Below are 13532 nucleotides of genomic sequence, written 5' to 3' on the forward strand. Positions count from 1 at the left end.
AAACAAAAGATCTTGGGGTTTGCTTTCATATTTTTAACTCTTATGGAACAATTCATTAAATATCGTTTTGCAAGGTGCTGTCACAAAAGTAAATGGTTGGAAGCTATTTCTTCCCATAAGGTGGTATTTTCCTTTCAGTCATTAACTTTAACTAAGCTGCTTATGGTTTTTTTTGCCCATCAATTATAACATTAAAATCTAACACTGCAGTAAAATGATTGTTCAGTATTGTCTCTTCTCCTTCATTGATGATCAAGCAAATTTGAAACAAAATATTAAAATTCCAAGGCTCGGAGCTCAAGGAACCTTTCTGCAACAGTTTGAGAATCAAGCTCATCAATTTCATGTGGAATATCTTACAGACGGAAAACTGAAGCTTGTCGTGGTCGTCCATAATTGGAAAAGGAACAGGGTCCCTTGTGCTGTGAGGCATCGATGCAAACCTCTGAGCCACTTTACCACCCGTGATTAGGCTTCACATTTGTGAACTGTCCCTTGCTAAACTTCAAATCACTTCATTATGTCCCTGAGGAATCTCATAATCTTCCTGTGTCACCTATTGGATCTCCACCTCACAATCAGAAAATTCAGCCCCTGTGCCCACCTTGAGCTGACACACAAGCCCCCTATCCCTCCCTGGCTGAAAGCCTCACTCTCTGGTCAGAACAAGGACACTCCAGCCCCTGTAGCTTCCTTCACACTCATCCCCAGCTGACTCCAATCCAGGCCTGTCACTCAGGTTGCTCTCCAGGACGGCAAGATCTCGATGATGCCGCACACAGTGGAGTTCGAGACCACAGCGTGTAGCACAAGCACAATTTCAAGTTTGGCCAAAACCCGACCAGTGAGGTAACACTGTTTAAGTTATTCCCCGTGAATCTGGAACACTCTGAGGACCTGATAAGGGTTTATATTAATGATTACCTTCATCATAAATTGGATAGAATGGAACTGATTACAATGTAACTGAAAATGAAAAGCACTTCTTTGGAAATTTCCAAGTCTCTGAAATATTTTCTGCTCAGTTTCAGGTGCTTTATGGGCAGAGAGATCCTTGACGGGAATTTTGGGAAGAGCGATCATAATACATTGCCGCTACGAAGCACAGCGGTACCAGTCACACATTAAATATTGGTGTCACGGATGGACTCGTCAGTGTAATGTTATAGCAGCAACAAACTGGGCAAATGGGAGAATATCAATCACTGATAACAAAGCACAAGGATTATTTCTTGTTACAATGAAGAACCTTCAATGGGGAGATGCAGGATGGTACAGCTGTGGGATTGACGCTCCAGGACTTGACCCACTGTTTAATGTACAGCTGCACATCTCAGAAGGTACATATGTCTCACTGATATTATTTCAATTTTCAATTCTGCTGATATCTCTGATCAAATCTTTATCCAGGAAACAAGATAACATAGTGTTGGAGGATATTTGATTTTTTGATGGCAGTCGATTTCTCAACAATTGTTTCTTTCCCACAGAAGCTGTCTCTACTCCCAAACTTCAGTTTTTGTCACAACCAAATGTCTCATGTTCTGGGGGCTCGGTCACCATCTCCTGTGAATCTGCCCGGGGATCCCTCCCCATTCTTTACACATGGTATGAGAGCTCATCTCAAAACTCAAAGATCTCTGGCACCAATAAACTGGATCTACATTGTCAATCCTTCACACAGCAACATCATCAGTATTACTGCACAGCCTCAAATACTCAGGGAACAAAATCCAGTGAAATTGTTCGTGTGTCAGTCAACAATGTAACAGAGAAGAACTGCAGTTACACAGTGAAAATCAGCAGGATTGGTAAGTGTGAAGCAAACAATGTGATTTTTTTTGCTGAATGTCCGTTCAAACTAGATGCTTTTTGTCTCACTCTCTAAGGCTGTAATTGATAAAACTCACACCATTTGTTTCATTGCCAGTTCTGAACAAAACCATCGGTCTGCATTGTCCTTCAAAAATGAGCAGGTACATAAAATATTCCCCACAGCATGCATAAACACTGTACAATCTCCAGTAATCCACAAAAATTAAAATAGTTTTAGATTGATGAACAATTTGAATTTTTCTATCAGATGGAATTATCAAACTCAGTGCATGACAGTTCTGTCCAGATTTTAGACAGATGTTGGGTATGGATTGGAGATGAGTTGTACAAATGAAATATATGAAAGTATTGACTGCAGGCATTTCCTGATATACTCTTGTGTTTGAGCTGTCAGAGAAGGAGCAGCTCAGCAACAAGTAGCGGTGATACACATAAACTGTATTTGGAACTATCAGCAGCGGCTCATGTGGCTGCTCTCTATCATTGGTCACAAATATGCTGTGTGTTCAAGTTCCCCTTTGTGGTTAAAATGCAGCTGGATATCACTGCCCAGCAGAGAGAGGGAATGCTGTGGTCTTGCAGCTGAGACAGTGTCCATGAGGTAATAAACTGAGAACGTGTTCACCCTTTGGGTATGGCATCATTTGTAAACTGTTTGCAGAATGGAGAATTCCTGCTTAAAAGCAAGCATTCATTCCTCAAACAATATTGCTAAAAACAGCGAGATTTTTGTCAGAATTATATCAAAGCTTTTTGCTGCATTTAAATTAACTTCTACATATTGCTGCATTACAACGGTTTGCTTGTTTCATAGAAGCACTTCTTCAAATGTGAGGTATTTTAGGGACTCCTGAGATCCTGTAAGGCATTATTTGATTCATTAATGCCCTTTTGGGAAGGAAACATGCAGTCCTTTCCAGCTCTGGGCTACATGTGACTCCAGCAATGAGCTTGATTCTTAAGTGCTCTCTTTAAAAGGCCAGACAGCCAACCAATCAGGGGTAATTCTCCCCCCACCCAGTGCATCCCAAAGCCCAGCTCGCCCCCACTGCATTCCAAAACTCAGCTCGTCCCCTCCCCCACCACTGTGTCACAAAGCCCAGCTCATCCCCTGCAGCCCCAACTGAATCCTAAAACCAGCCCAGCTTGTCCCCTCCTCCCTAACCTGTTCTTCTTCTCACCTAACCGCTCCTCCCACCTCAAGCCGCATCTCCATTTCCTACCTACTAACCTCATCCTGCCTCCTTGACCTGTCCGCCCTCACCGGATTGACCTATTCCCTCCCTACATCCCCACCTATACTCTCCTCTCCACCTGTCTTCTCCTCTATCCATCTTCGGTCCACCTCCCACTCTCTCCTCATTTATTTCAGAGCCCTCACCCCATACCCCTTTTCTGATGAAGGGCCTAGGCCCGAAACGTCAGCTTTTCTGCTCCTAAGGTGCTGCTTGGCCAGCTGTGTACATCCAGCTCCACACTTTGTTATCTCGGATTCTCCAGCATCTGCAGTTCCCATTATCTCAGATCATGATATTCAAAGTGGTAATAAAGTGTGAAGCTGGATGAACACAGCAGGCCCAGCAGCATCTCAGGAGCACAGAAGCTGACGTTTCATGCCTAGACCCTTCATCAGAGAGGGGGATGGGGTGAGGGTTCTGGAATAAACAGGGACAGAGGGGGAGCCGGAACGAAGATGGAGAGAAAAGAAGATAGGTGGAGAGGAGAGTTTAAGTGGGGAGGTAGGGAGGGGATAGGTCAGTCCAGTGAAGACGGACAGGTCAAGGACGTGGGATGAGGTTAGTAGGTAGGAAATGGAGGTGCGGCTTGGGGTGGGAGGAAGGGATGGGTGAGAGGAAGAACAGGTTAGGGAGGCAGAGACAGACTGGGCTACTTTTGGGATGCAGTGGGGGGAGGGGGCGAACTGGGCTGGTTTTGGGATGCAGTAGGGGAAGGAGAGATTTTGAAGCTGGTGAAGTCCACATTGATACCATTGGGCTGCAGGGTTCCCAAGCGGAATATGAGTTGCTGTTCCTTCAACCTTCGGGTGGCGTCATTGTGGCACTGCAGGAGGCCCATGATGGACATGTGATCTAAAGAATGGGAGAGGGAGTTGAAATGATTCGCGACTGGGAGGTGCAGTTGTTTATTGCGAACCAAGCGAGGGTGTTCTGCAAAGCGGTCCCCAAGCCTTCGCTTGGTTTCCCCAATGTAGCGGAAGCCACACCGGATACAATTGATACAGTATATCACATTGGCAGATGTGCAGGTGAACCTCTGCTTAATATGGAAAGTCATCTTGGGGCCTGGGATAGGGGTGAGGGAGGAGGTGTGGGGGCAAGTGTAGCACTTCCTGCAGTTGCAGGGGAAGGTGCCAGGTGTGGTGTCATTGGAGGGCAGTGTGGAGTGAACAAGGGAGTCACGGAGAGATTGGTCTCTCCGGAAAGCAGACAAGGGTGGGGATGGAAAAATGTCTTGGGTGGTGGGGTCGAATTGTAGATGGCGGAAGTGCCGGAGGACCATTCATGACCTCATCACCTCAGGAGACCTCCCACCCACAGCCTCCAACCTTATTATTCCCCAACCCCGCACGGCCCGTTTCTAACTCCTTCCCAAAATCCACAAACCTGCCTGCCCTGGTTGACCCATTGTCTCAGCCTGCTCCTGCCCCACCGAACTCATCTCCACCTATCTGGACTCCATTTTCTCCCCTTTGGTCCAGGATCTCCCTACCTACATCCGTGACACCACCCACACCCTCCACCTCCTCCAGAACCTCCAATTCCCTGGTCCCCAAAACCTCATTTTCACCATGGACGTCCAGTGCCTATACACCTGTATTCCGCATGCAGATGGCCTCAAGGCCCTCCGCTTCTTCCTGTCCCGCAGGCCTGACCAGTCCCCCTCCACCGACACCCTCATCCGCCAATCCGAACTCGTCCTCACCCTCAACAACTTCTCTTTCGAATCCTCCCACTTCCTACAGACAAAGTGGGTGGCCATGGGCACCCACATGGGCCCCAGCTATGCCTGCCTCTTTGCAGGTTACATGGAACAGTCCCTCGTCCGCACCTACACAGGCCCCAAACCCCACCTCTTCCTCCATTACATTGATGACTGTATCGGCGCCGCCTCTTGCTCCCCAGAGGAGCTCGAACAGTTCATCCACTTCACCAACACCTTCCACCCCAACATCAAGTTCACCTGGGCCATCTCCAACACATCCCTCACCTTCCTGGACCTCTCAGTCTCCATCTCAGGCAACCAGCTTGTAACTGATGTCCATTTCAAGCCCACCGACTCCCACAGCTACCTAGAATACACCTCCTCCCACCCACCCTCCTGCAAAAATTCTGTCCCCTATTCCCAATTCCTCCGCCTCCACCGAATCTGCTCCCAGGATGAGGCATTCCACTACCGCACATCCCAGATGTCCAAGTTCTTCAAGGACCGCAACTTTCCCCCTTCAGTGGTCGAGAATGCCCTTGACCGCGTCTCCCACATTTCCCACAACACATCCCTCACACCCCGCCCCCGCCACAACCGCCCAAAGAGGATCCCCCTCCTTCTCACACACCACCCCACCAACCTCCAGATACAACGCATCATCCTCCAACGCTTCCGCCATCTACAATCCGACACCACTACCCAAGACATTTTTCCGTCCCCACTCTTGTCTGCTCTCCAGAGAGACCACTCTCTCCTGCAGTGCCACAATGATGCCACCCGAAGGTTGCAGTAACCGCAACTCATATTCCGCTTGGGAACCCTGCAGCCCAATGATATCAATGTGAACTAAACCAGCTTCAAAATCTTCCCTTCCCCCACCGCATCCTAAAACCAGCCCAGTTCGTCCCCTCCCCCCACTGCATCCCAAAAGTAGCCCAGCCTGTCTCTGCTTCCCTAACCAGTTCTTCCTCTCACCCATCCCTCCCTCCCACCCCAAGCCGCACCTCCATTTCCTACCTACCACCTCATCCCACCTCCTTGACCTGTCCATCTTCCCTGGGCTGACCTATCCCCTCCCTACCTCCCCACCTATACTCTCCTCTCCACCTATCTTCTTTTCTCTCCATCTTCGGTCCGCCTCCCCCTCTCTCCCTATTTATTCCAGTACCCTCTCCCCATCCCCCTCTCTGATGAAGGGTCTAGGCCTGAAACGTCAGCTTCTGTGCTCCTGAGATGCTGCTTGGCCGACTGTGTTCACCCAGCTCCACACTTTGTTATCTCGCATTCTCCAGCATCTGCAGCTCCCATTATCTCTGATCATGATATTCAAAGTAGTGCTCAGTTACGAGTGGCATAACACAAGGATCTGTCCTGGATCCTCCTCTATTTGTGATTTTGGTAAATGATTTGGATGTAGGAGTGGAAGGGTGGATTAGTAAGTTCATGAATGATATGGTGGTGGTTCGGGTTGTCGATAGTGCAAAGGGCTCTTCCAGGTTCCAAAGGGACTTTGATGGGATGCAGAGCTGGGCTGAGAAGTCGCAGATGGATTTTAACCCTGAAAAGTGTGAGGTGATTCATCTTGGAAGGACAAATTTAAAAGCAGAATACAGGGTTAACGGAAAGATTCTTGACAGTGTGGAAGAGCAGAGGGATCTCACACTTCAGGTCCACAGTTCGCTTAACGCTGCCACCCAGGTGGGTAGAGTTGTTAAGAAGGCGTATGGTCTGTTTGCTTTCATTCATAGAGGGATTGAGTTCAAGAGCCATAAGGCTGTGCTCCAGCTGTACAAAACCCTGGTTCAGCCACATCTGGCGTATTGTATCCAGTTCTGGTCGCCTCATTACAGAAAAGATGTGGAAGATTTGGAAAAGGTGCAGAGAAGATTTCGTAGTATGTTGCCTGGAATGGAGGGAAGGTCTTATGAGGAAAGGTTGAGAGAGTTAGCTCTTTTCTCTTTTGAAGGATGAGAGATGCCTTGATGGAGGTGTATGAAACGATCAGAGGTATAGAAAGAGTGAACTGCCAGGGACGTTTTCCTCGAGTAGAGGTAGCTATCATGAGGGGCCATTTTTGTAAAGTGAGTTGAGGTAGATAAAGGGGAGGCGACAGAGGCAGGTACTTTACTCAGAGTATGTTAAGGGCCTGGAATACATTGCAGGAGTGGGTAGTGGAGTCAGCCTCATTTGAATCATTTATGTGACAATTAGATAGGCAAATGGATACTTGTTTAAGGTTGGGGTGGAGATTAGATAGACTTTAGGTTTAGGGTCAAAGTTCAACATAACATTGTGGGCCAAAGGCCCTGTACTGTCCTGTACAGTTCTAGGTTCTATGTTCTTGAAACACACGGAAGCTGGGGAACTCGGGAATATAAATATTGATGGCCGGATTACAGTCCATATTACAGAAGAAGAAATGCTGAAAGTCTTAAAAAACACAAAGGTGGATAAATCGGTGGGACCTGATTAAGCATGTCCCGGGACATTGTGGGAAGTTAGTGAAGAAATTGAGGGATCCCAAGTGGAGATATTTGTGTCATCCATAGTCACTTGTGACATGCTTGAGGGCTGGAGGCTGGCTAATGATAAGCCTTTATTTAAGCAAGGCTATAATGGGAAGCCTGGGAACTATAGGCCTGTGAGCCTGATATCAGTGATGGGTAAGTTGACAGAGGGGATTCTGAAAGATTGGATTTATATGCAATTGAAGCGGGAAGGACAGTTTAGGGTGAATCAGTATCGCTTTGTGTGTGTGAAGTGTACCTTACAAACTTGTTTGAGTTTTTTGAGAATGAAACCAAAAGGATTTTTGCGGACAGAGAAGTAGATAGTGTCTGCACAGGCTTTAGTAATACGGTTCCTCATGGTAGATTAATTAGTAAAGTTAGGTCTCCTGGGATTGAGGGTGATCTTGCAAAATGGAACAAAATTGGCTTGACAGCAGGAGACAGGGTGTGGTGCTGGAGGACTGTTTTTTGGACGAGAGGCCTGTGACCAGTGAAGTTGCTCATGAATCAGTATAATTTATGTAAACAATCTGGATAAGAACTTTGGAGACATGGTTCGAAAGTTTTCAGATGACACCAAAATTGGTGGTAAAGTTGAGGGCAGTTCAGAGTCAACCACATTGCTGTGGGTCTGGAGCCACATGTAGGCCAGAACAGGAAAGGATGGCAGTTTCCCTCCCTCAAGGACATTAGTGAACCAGATGGGTTTTTCCTGACAATCGACAATGATTTACCAGGATGTTACCGGAACTGGAGGGTTTCAGTTATGGGAACAGGCGAGAAAGGCTGGAAAGTTTTCCACAAGACGTTTTTATAATTCATTTATTGGATGAGAGTGTTGCTGGCTACGCAGCATTTATTGCCCATCCCTAAATACCCAGAGGGCAGTTCAGAGTCAACCACATTGCTGTTGGTCTGGAGTCACATGTAGTCCAGAACAGGAAGGGACAGCAGTTTGCTTCCCAAAAGAACGTTCATGAACCAGATGGGCATTTATGGACAACCCACAATGGATTCAGACTCATCATTTGACTTGTATTTCCAAATATTTATTGAATTCAAATTCCACCATCTGCCATGGCGGGATTTGAACCCTGGTCCTCAGATCATAATCTGGGTCCCTGGATTAACAATCCAGCGATAATACCATGAAGCCATTGCCTCTCCCGGAGTGTAGTATGCGTTGTAAATTTACGACAACAATGGCCATTTCTGATGAAAGGTTTAGGCCCGAAACATGAGCTTTCCTGCTCCTAAGATGGGCTTGGCCTGCTGAGATCATCCAGATCTACACCTTGTTATCTCCCGTGATGTGTTTCACTTTGATACGGGATAGATCAATGTATATTTTTAAGGAGAGAGGGAGACTATCATAGCGAAAGAGGAAAGTGGGTGGAATATTTCCCTCCCTGGAACAATCACAGAAATTACAAGAAGTTGGGAAAATATGCCAATCATGAAAGAATCAGAACTTCTCATCAAGGAAAGATTTTCCAATTTTCTCCTCAGGTGAATGAATGGCATCTTCAGAATCTCACTACTGAGTTGTGACTATCTTATTTCCATGTATATTTGTGCCTCGTTATGAGCCCAACTCTCACCTCTTTTTCACCATTTCCAATTGTGAACACTACTCACTGATTGCTTGTCCCAAACCTCACCAAGGCTTCATCTGTCTTCACCACGACATCCCTGCACCCACCCTGCAGACAATCCTCCACCCACTCTTTATCCGCTCAAGTCATCGTGAGCAAACCATCAGCTTTCCCTGCAGCATCAGAACTCCCCTCGCTCCAGCTCTCACACCACTTGAATTTGCAGCTCGGGGACACTTGTTTGCAGGCTGCCAGCCTCAGTGCTTTACATTGTTTTTAAACACAGAGCATTGTCATTGTGAACTGCAGCCTGCCAGACTCTGTGAGCTGCATTGCATTGTACCACAGAGTTCAAAGTTGGCAACTTGTCACAGTGGGAGGCACTGAGCAGAAAAGGGAGTGAGCATGTCATTGTATGGCACCATACCATGTCAATGTCACTCTGATATTACTGGCCAATACCGCATGTGGCAAATATAGTGATCTACTTCAGTGAAATTGCCATGTCTGAAAGTGAATTGATGGAGACCATTGCCTCACGGGGTGACTGGGGATTATCGGGACCCTGAGGCTGACACCTCAATCAGTTCAGATGCTCATTCAATTCCAGTCCATGGTCACTCAGTGCCTGATCTAACCAGACTTTGGGGATCTGGTTCCTTGTCTTTCCTGGGCCTCATTCAGTCCCATAATTGAAGTGTATCCAGTCCAGGGATTACCGAGAGCGCAGTCTGGAAGCTTAGAGAAATTAGCTCGTGCACTGGGCCACTTTCATTGGAGCTCCCCTGCCGAGTCAGTCCACATTCGGGTTGGTGTAGGAGATGGTTTGATCAGGAATGTTTTGTGGGTTCGTCAAGGCCGAGTCTCTGGAAGCCAGAGGGAAATGATCAAATCAAATCTGGAATAGGCTCGATTGGACTGAGAATGCTGACAGTGAGTAAAGACAGTTCAAGATGAAAGAGTATTAAAAGAGGAAAATAAACAGAGTAGGATTTCCGGTCATCACAATTACACACCTACAGTCAGAAGATGTACTTCCAGCTTGAAGACGTGAAAATCTTACAGTATTTGACAGGATGTACATTATATTTTTGGGTAATAAAATCATATTCATCAAGTCATATAGTCATAAAATGCAGAATTAAATCCTTCAGTCCAGTTCGTCCCCCTCGAACACACATCCCAATCTGACGTGGTCCATTTGTCAGTTTTGGCCCCACTAAACCTCTCCTATTCACATACCCATCCAGATGCCTTTTATATGCAGTAACTGTACCAGCATTCACCACTTCCTCTGGCAACTCATTGCATACCTGCACTGCCCTCTGCATAAGAAAGTTGCTCCTCAGTTAGTTTGTCAAATCTTTTCCCTTTCACCTTTGACCGCTGCCCTTTGGTTGTGAACTCCCACACCAGGGAAAAAGACCAGGGCTATTCAGCCTGTCCAAGCCCTCATTTCAATTAGTTTATTTCCTATAGACATGTGTAATAATGTGGAATGTAGACAATGTGAATACTGTTGGGTACAGGTACGGGTGAGTTCATATCTAACAGTTTGTTTTGGATATTATTACTTACAGAAGGCATTGTACGGAAGCTTGTTAGCTGTATGAATCAGATAAAAGCCTTGTTGTCATTTGAATGATGTGATCTGTTTGCCACATTTTCATATATACAGCTTCAATGCATGCATTAATAAATATTTAAACAAAGAAAACTGACTCTGTTCTGGTCAAAAGAGGAAACACCACATAAGATCACCCTTTTGGGGGGCTCTCATTGAACATCGGAAGTGCCAGAGAGAAAGGTTTTCCCAGGTCACAATCGCTTTAGCCTGTACATGGTGTGGGTTCAGGGCCAATAAAGACACTGAATTGTACACCAGAGAGGAGATCGTCTGCAATGTGCAAGGAAGCCTCTTCATTGGGAGGGAAATGTCTATCACAGTGACTTACTGCCAGAATTCTACACCCCCAATAAATCTCGATGTCTTTGGTTGTGCAGATTACATTTGGATGAGGTTATACACCTCGGACATTCTCATGGTGTTATCACATAGACAACAGTTGCCCTGAATTTTCTTACCAAGTTTCAAGGACCAACTGGACAGCTGTATGGCACCCCCGACTCTCTGACACACAAATGCAGACCAGCTGTCTCTGTTGCCGTTTTCTCCAGATCACAGCTGTTCATATGTTTCCCTGAGCTGTGACACAGAGACCCTCTCAGTCCAGGAAGGGAAATATTCCACCATCACTGGCTTCCGCCAGGGACAGGATGCTATAAGCTGCACCCACATTGCTTTCAGAATGTCCGTTGATGCCAGCTTTTGGAGGTGGCTCATTGATATCCTGGGAGCTCCCACAATGCTCAGATAGTCGAGAAGTCACTGGGCCCTGCTTCTTCCCAATGTTCTCAGGACATACAGGAATGGCTGCTGGGAAACAAGGAGAGCGCTCCTGAAACATGGCCAATGGCATTTTTATCAAACCCATAGACTGATACAGAATGAAGATACATTGCTGCTCCTGCTTCCGCCAGGGCCATTGTGGAACAGGCCATAGACCGTGTTAAGATGAGGTTTTGATGCCGAGAATGCTTCAGTGTGATCTTGCAGCTTTGCCCAGAATATCTTTGCCGTCAGTATGGCTGCTGGGGCCCACACAGCTGGAGCTGACAAAGGATTTTGGAGGGCGGCAGTGGGATGTCCCACATACAGATGAAATGTGGTGGGTGTCATATTCGGGCTCACTGTCACCAACAGGAACTACTGCAGTGGCTCTGCATCCCAGGCAGGAAGGAAATGGAGAGACCAGACATCACTGGAGTGTCCTGAGGGGAAACATCGAGGGATTTTCTTTGATGCTCCTCCTCTCTATGGGTGCCTCCTGACACCATCCTGTCTCCCTGAGATGGAGGGGAACCTGGAGTGATGTCAATAGCCACATCCCACTCTCACCTCCTCAGTGACACTGAGCACCAACGGCCTCAGCGATGGAATGTCGGCCCATGTTCATGTCCAGCGGTCACTGAGTGGTTCTGGATGTCCTGTAGACGCTGGTTTGAAGTTCCCCATTGACTGTTCGCTCTACTGTGACATCTAGGAATGGCAGTTTGTTGTTATTTTCCTCCTCTTTTGTGAATGTTATGCCAGTAAAGGGTATTATTGATGATCTTGAAGGTTTCCTCTCGTTTGTTTTGTTTAGTGATGACTAAGGTGTCATCCACGTACCAGACCCAAAGTTTGGGTTGGATGATTGGCAGAGCTGTTTGTTCGAGTCTCTGCATTACTGCCTCTGCTAAGAACCCTGTTATCGGAGATCCCATGGGTCTACCATGGTTTGTCTGTAGGTTTTGTTATTGAAAGTGAAGTGGGTGGTGAGGCATAGGTCCACTAGCTTGATGATGTTGTCCTTGCTGATGAGGTTGGTGGCGTCTGGTGTATGTGTCTTCGGTTCTTCTAATGGTGTAGTCAGTGTTTCTTTGGCCAGGTTGATGTTGATGGATGTGAACAGGGCTGTTACGTCAAAGGAGACCCTTATTTCATCCTCTTCTATCTTGGTGTCTTTGATGGTGTTCAGGAATTCTTGGGTGGAGCAAATGGAGTGGTGGGAGTCTTCTACTAGGTGTTTTAGTCTTTGGTGTAGTTCCTTGGCTAACCTGTAGGTTGGTGTTCCAGGTAGCGACACTATGGGTCTGAGTGGGGGCTCCTGGTTTGTTAATTTTTGGCAATCCGTAGAAGCGTGGTGTGTTGGATCCATCTGGTTTCATTTTTTGGAAGTCTCTCTTGTCTAATTCTCCAGATTTTTGTTTTTTGAGTAAGGTTGTGATTCGTTTGTGGGGTCGGGTCTATCGCCACCTGTTGGTAAGTATTGGTATCTGCAAGCAGTGAGTTCGCTTTCTCGCTCGTCCAGAACCTCAACATGAGCTACAAATCTTCTCAAAACTCTCTGGTCACTGAGTGGGCTGGACCTGAGTCTGAGTGACAGCTGCCCACCCCTCCAAGGGGAGGGCCAAACACATCGCCTGGGACTGATAGTGTTGGTTGATTCCTCCAGCCTTTGATCTGGTTTAATGACCTCCTCTGACATACCTACCTGCTGTGCTTGTGCCTGTCAGTGCATTTTCACAATGTCAGTAAAATTACAGCTGACAATTCTGAAGATTGAAACCATTGTCTTTGATGCCACACAGTCACGTTTCCTTAGCCATTGTCTCCATCCATCTCCCTGTCTAACACAGCCCTCAACCACCATGTTGTGAGTTCCACACTCAGCCATTCCCATACCATCCCAGCCGGACTTGAACTTTCCACCATACATCAACTAAATCTCATCCAAATCTTTGCTCCAACTTTACACCTTTAAAGGTATGATAGAAATGCAAGTTACCTTGTTTGCAAACAGTGATGGGGCAAGATTTTAAAAAAATATAATATGCAACTCAGCTCACTCTGTCTACAAAGCTGTAGATCCATACTGCACTGAAGAGCAAATTGAAATTTTGTCCCAAACATTAAAATTCAAATTACTTTGAATTGCAATGAGCACAATGAAATTTTTTTCAAATTAAAATTTAAAGTTTTCAGAATAACTTTCATTCCAAAATTACTTTCTTCATAAAAATGTTTCTGTCTGCAGCAAGC

General features: G+C 46.4%; 1 protein-coding gene across 1 annotated transcript in view; it reads left to right on the forward strand.

Annotated features, from left to right (window-relative positions):
* LOC132210796 (uncharacterized) overlaps window positions 1–13532 on the forward strand; it is a 110150-nt gene that overhangs the window by 18119 nt on the left and 78499 nt on the right. The window contains exons 4-5 of the mRNA XM_059653210.1: window positions 1026–1340; window positions 1491–1811. Of these exons, the coding sequence (XP_059509193.1) occupies window positions 1026–1340; window positions 1491–1811 (636 nt within the window). The remainder of the gene's footprint in view (window positions 1–1025; window positions 1341–1490; window positions 1812–13532) is intronic.

This window comes from Stegostoma tigrinum, chromosome 21 (genome assembly GCF_030684315.1).
Source record: "Stegostoma tigrinum isolate sSteTig4 chromosome 21, sSteTig4.hap1, whole genome shotgun sequence".
NCBI classification, from domain to species: domain Eukaryota; kingdom Metazoa; phylum Chordata; class Chondrichthyes; order Orectolobiformes; family Stegostomatidae; genus Stegostoma; species Stegostoma tigrinum.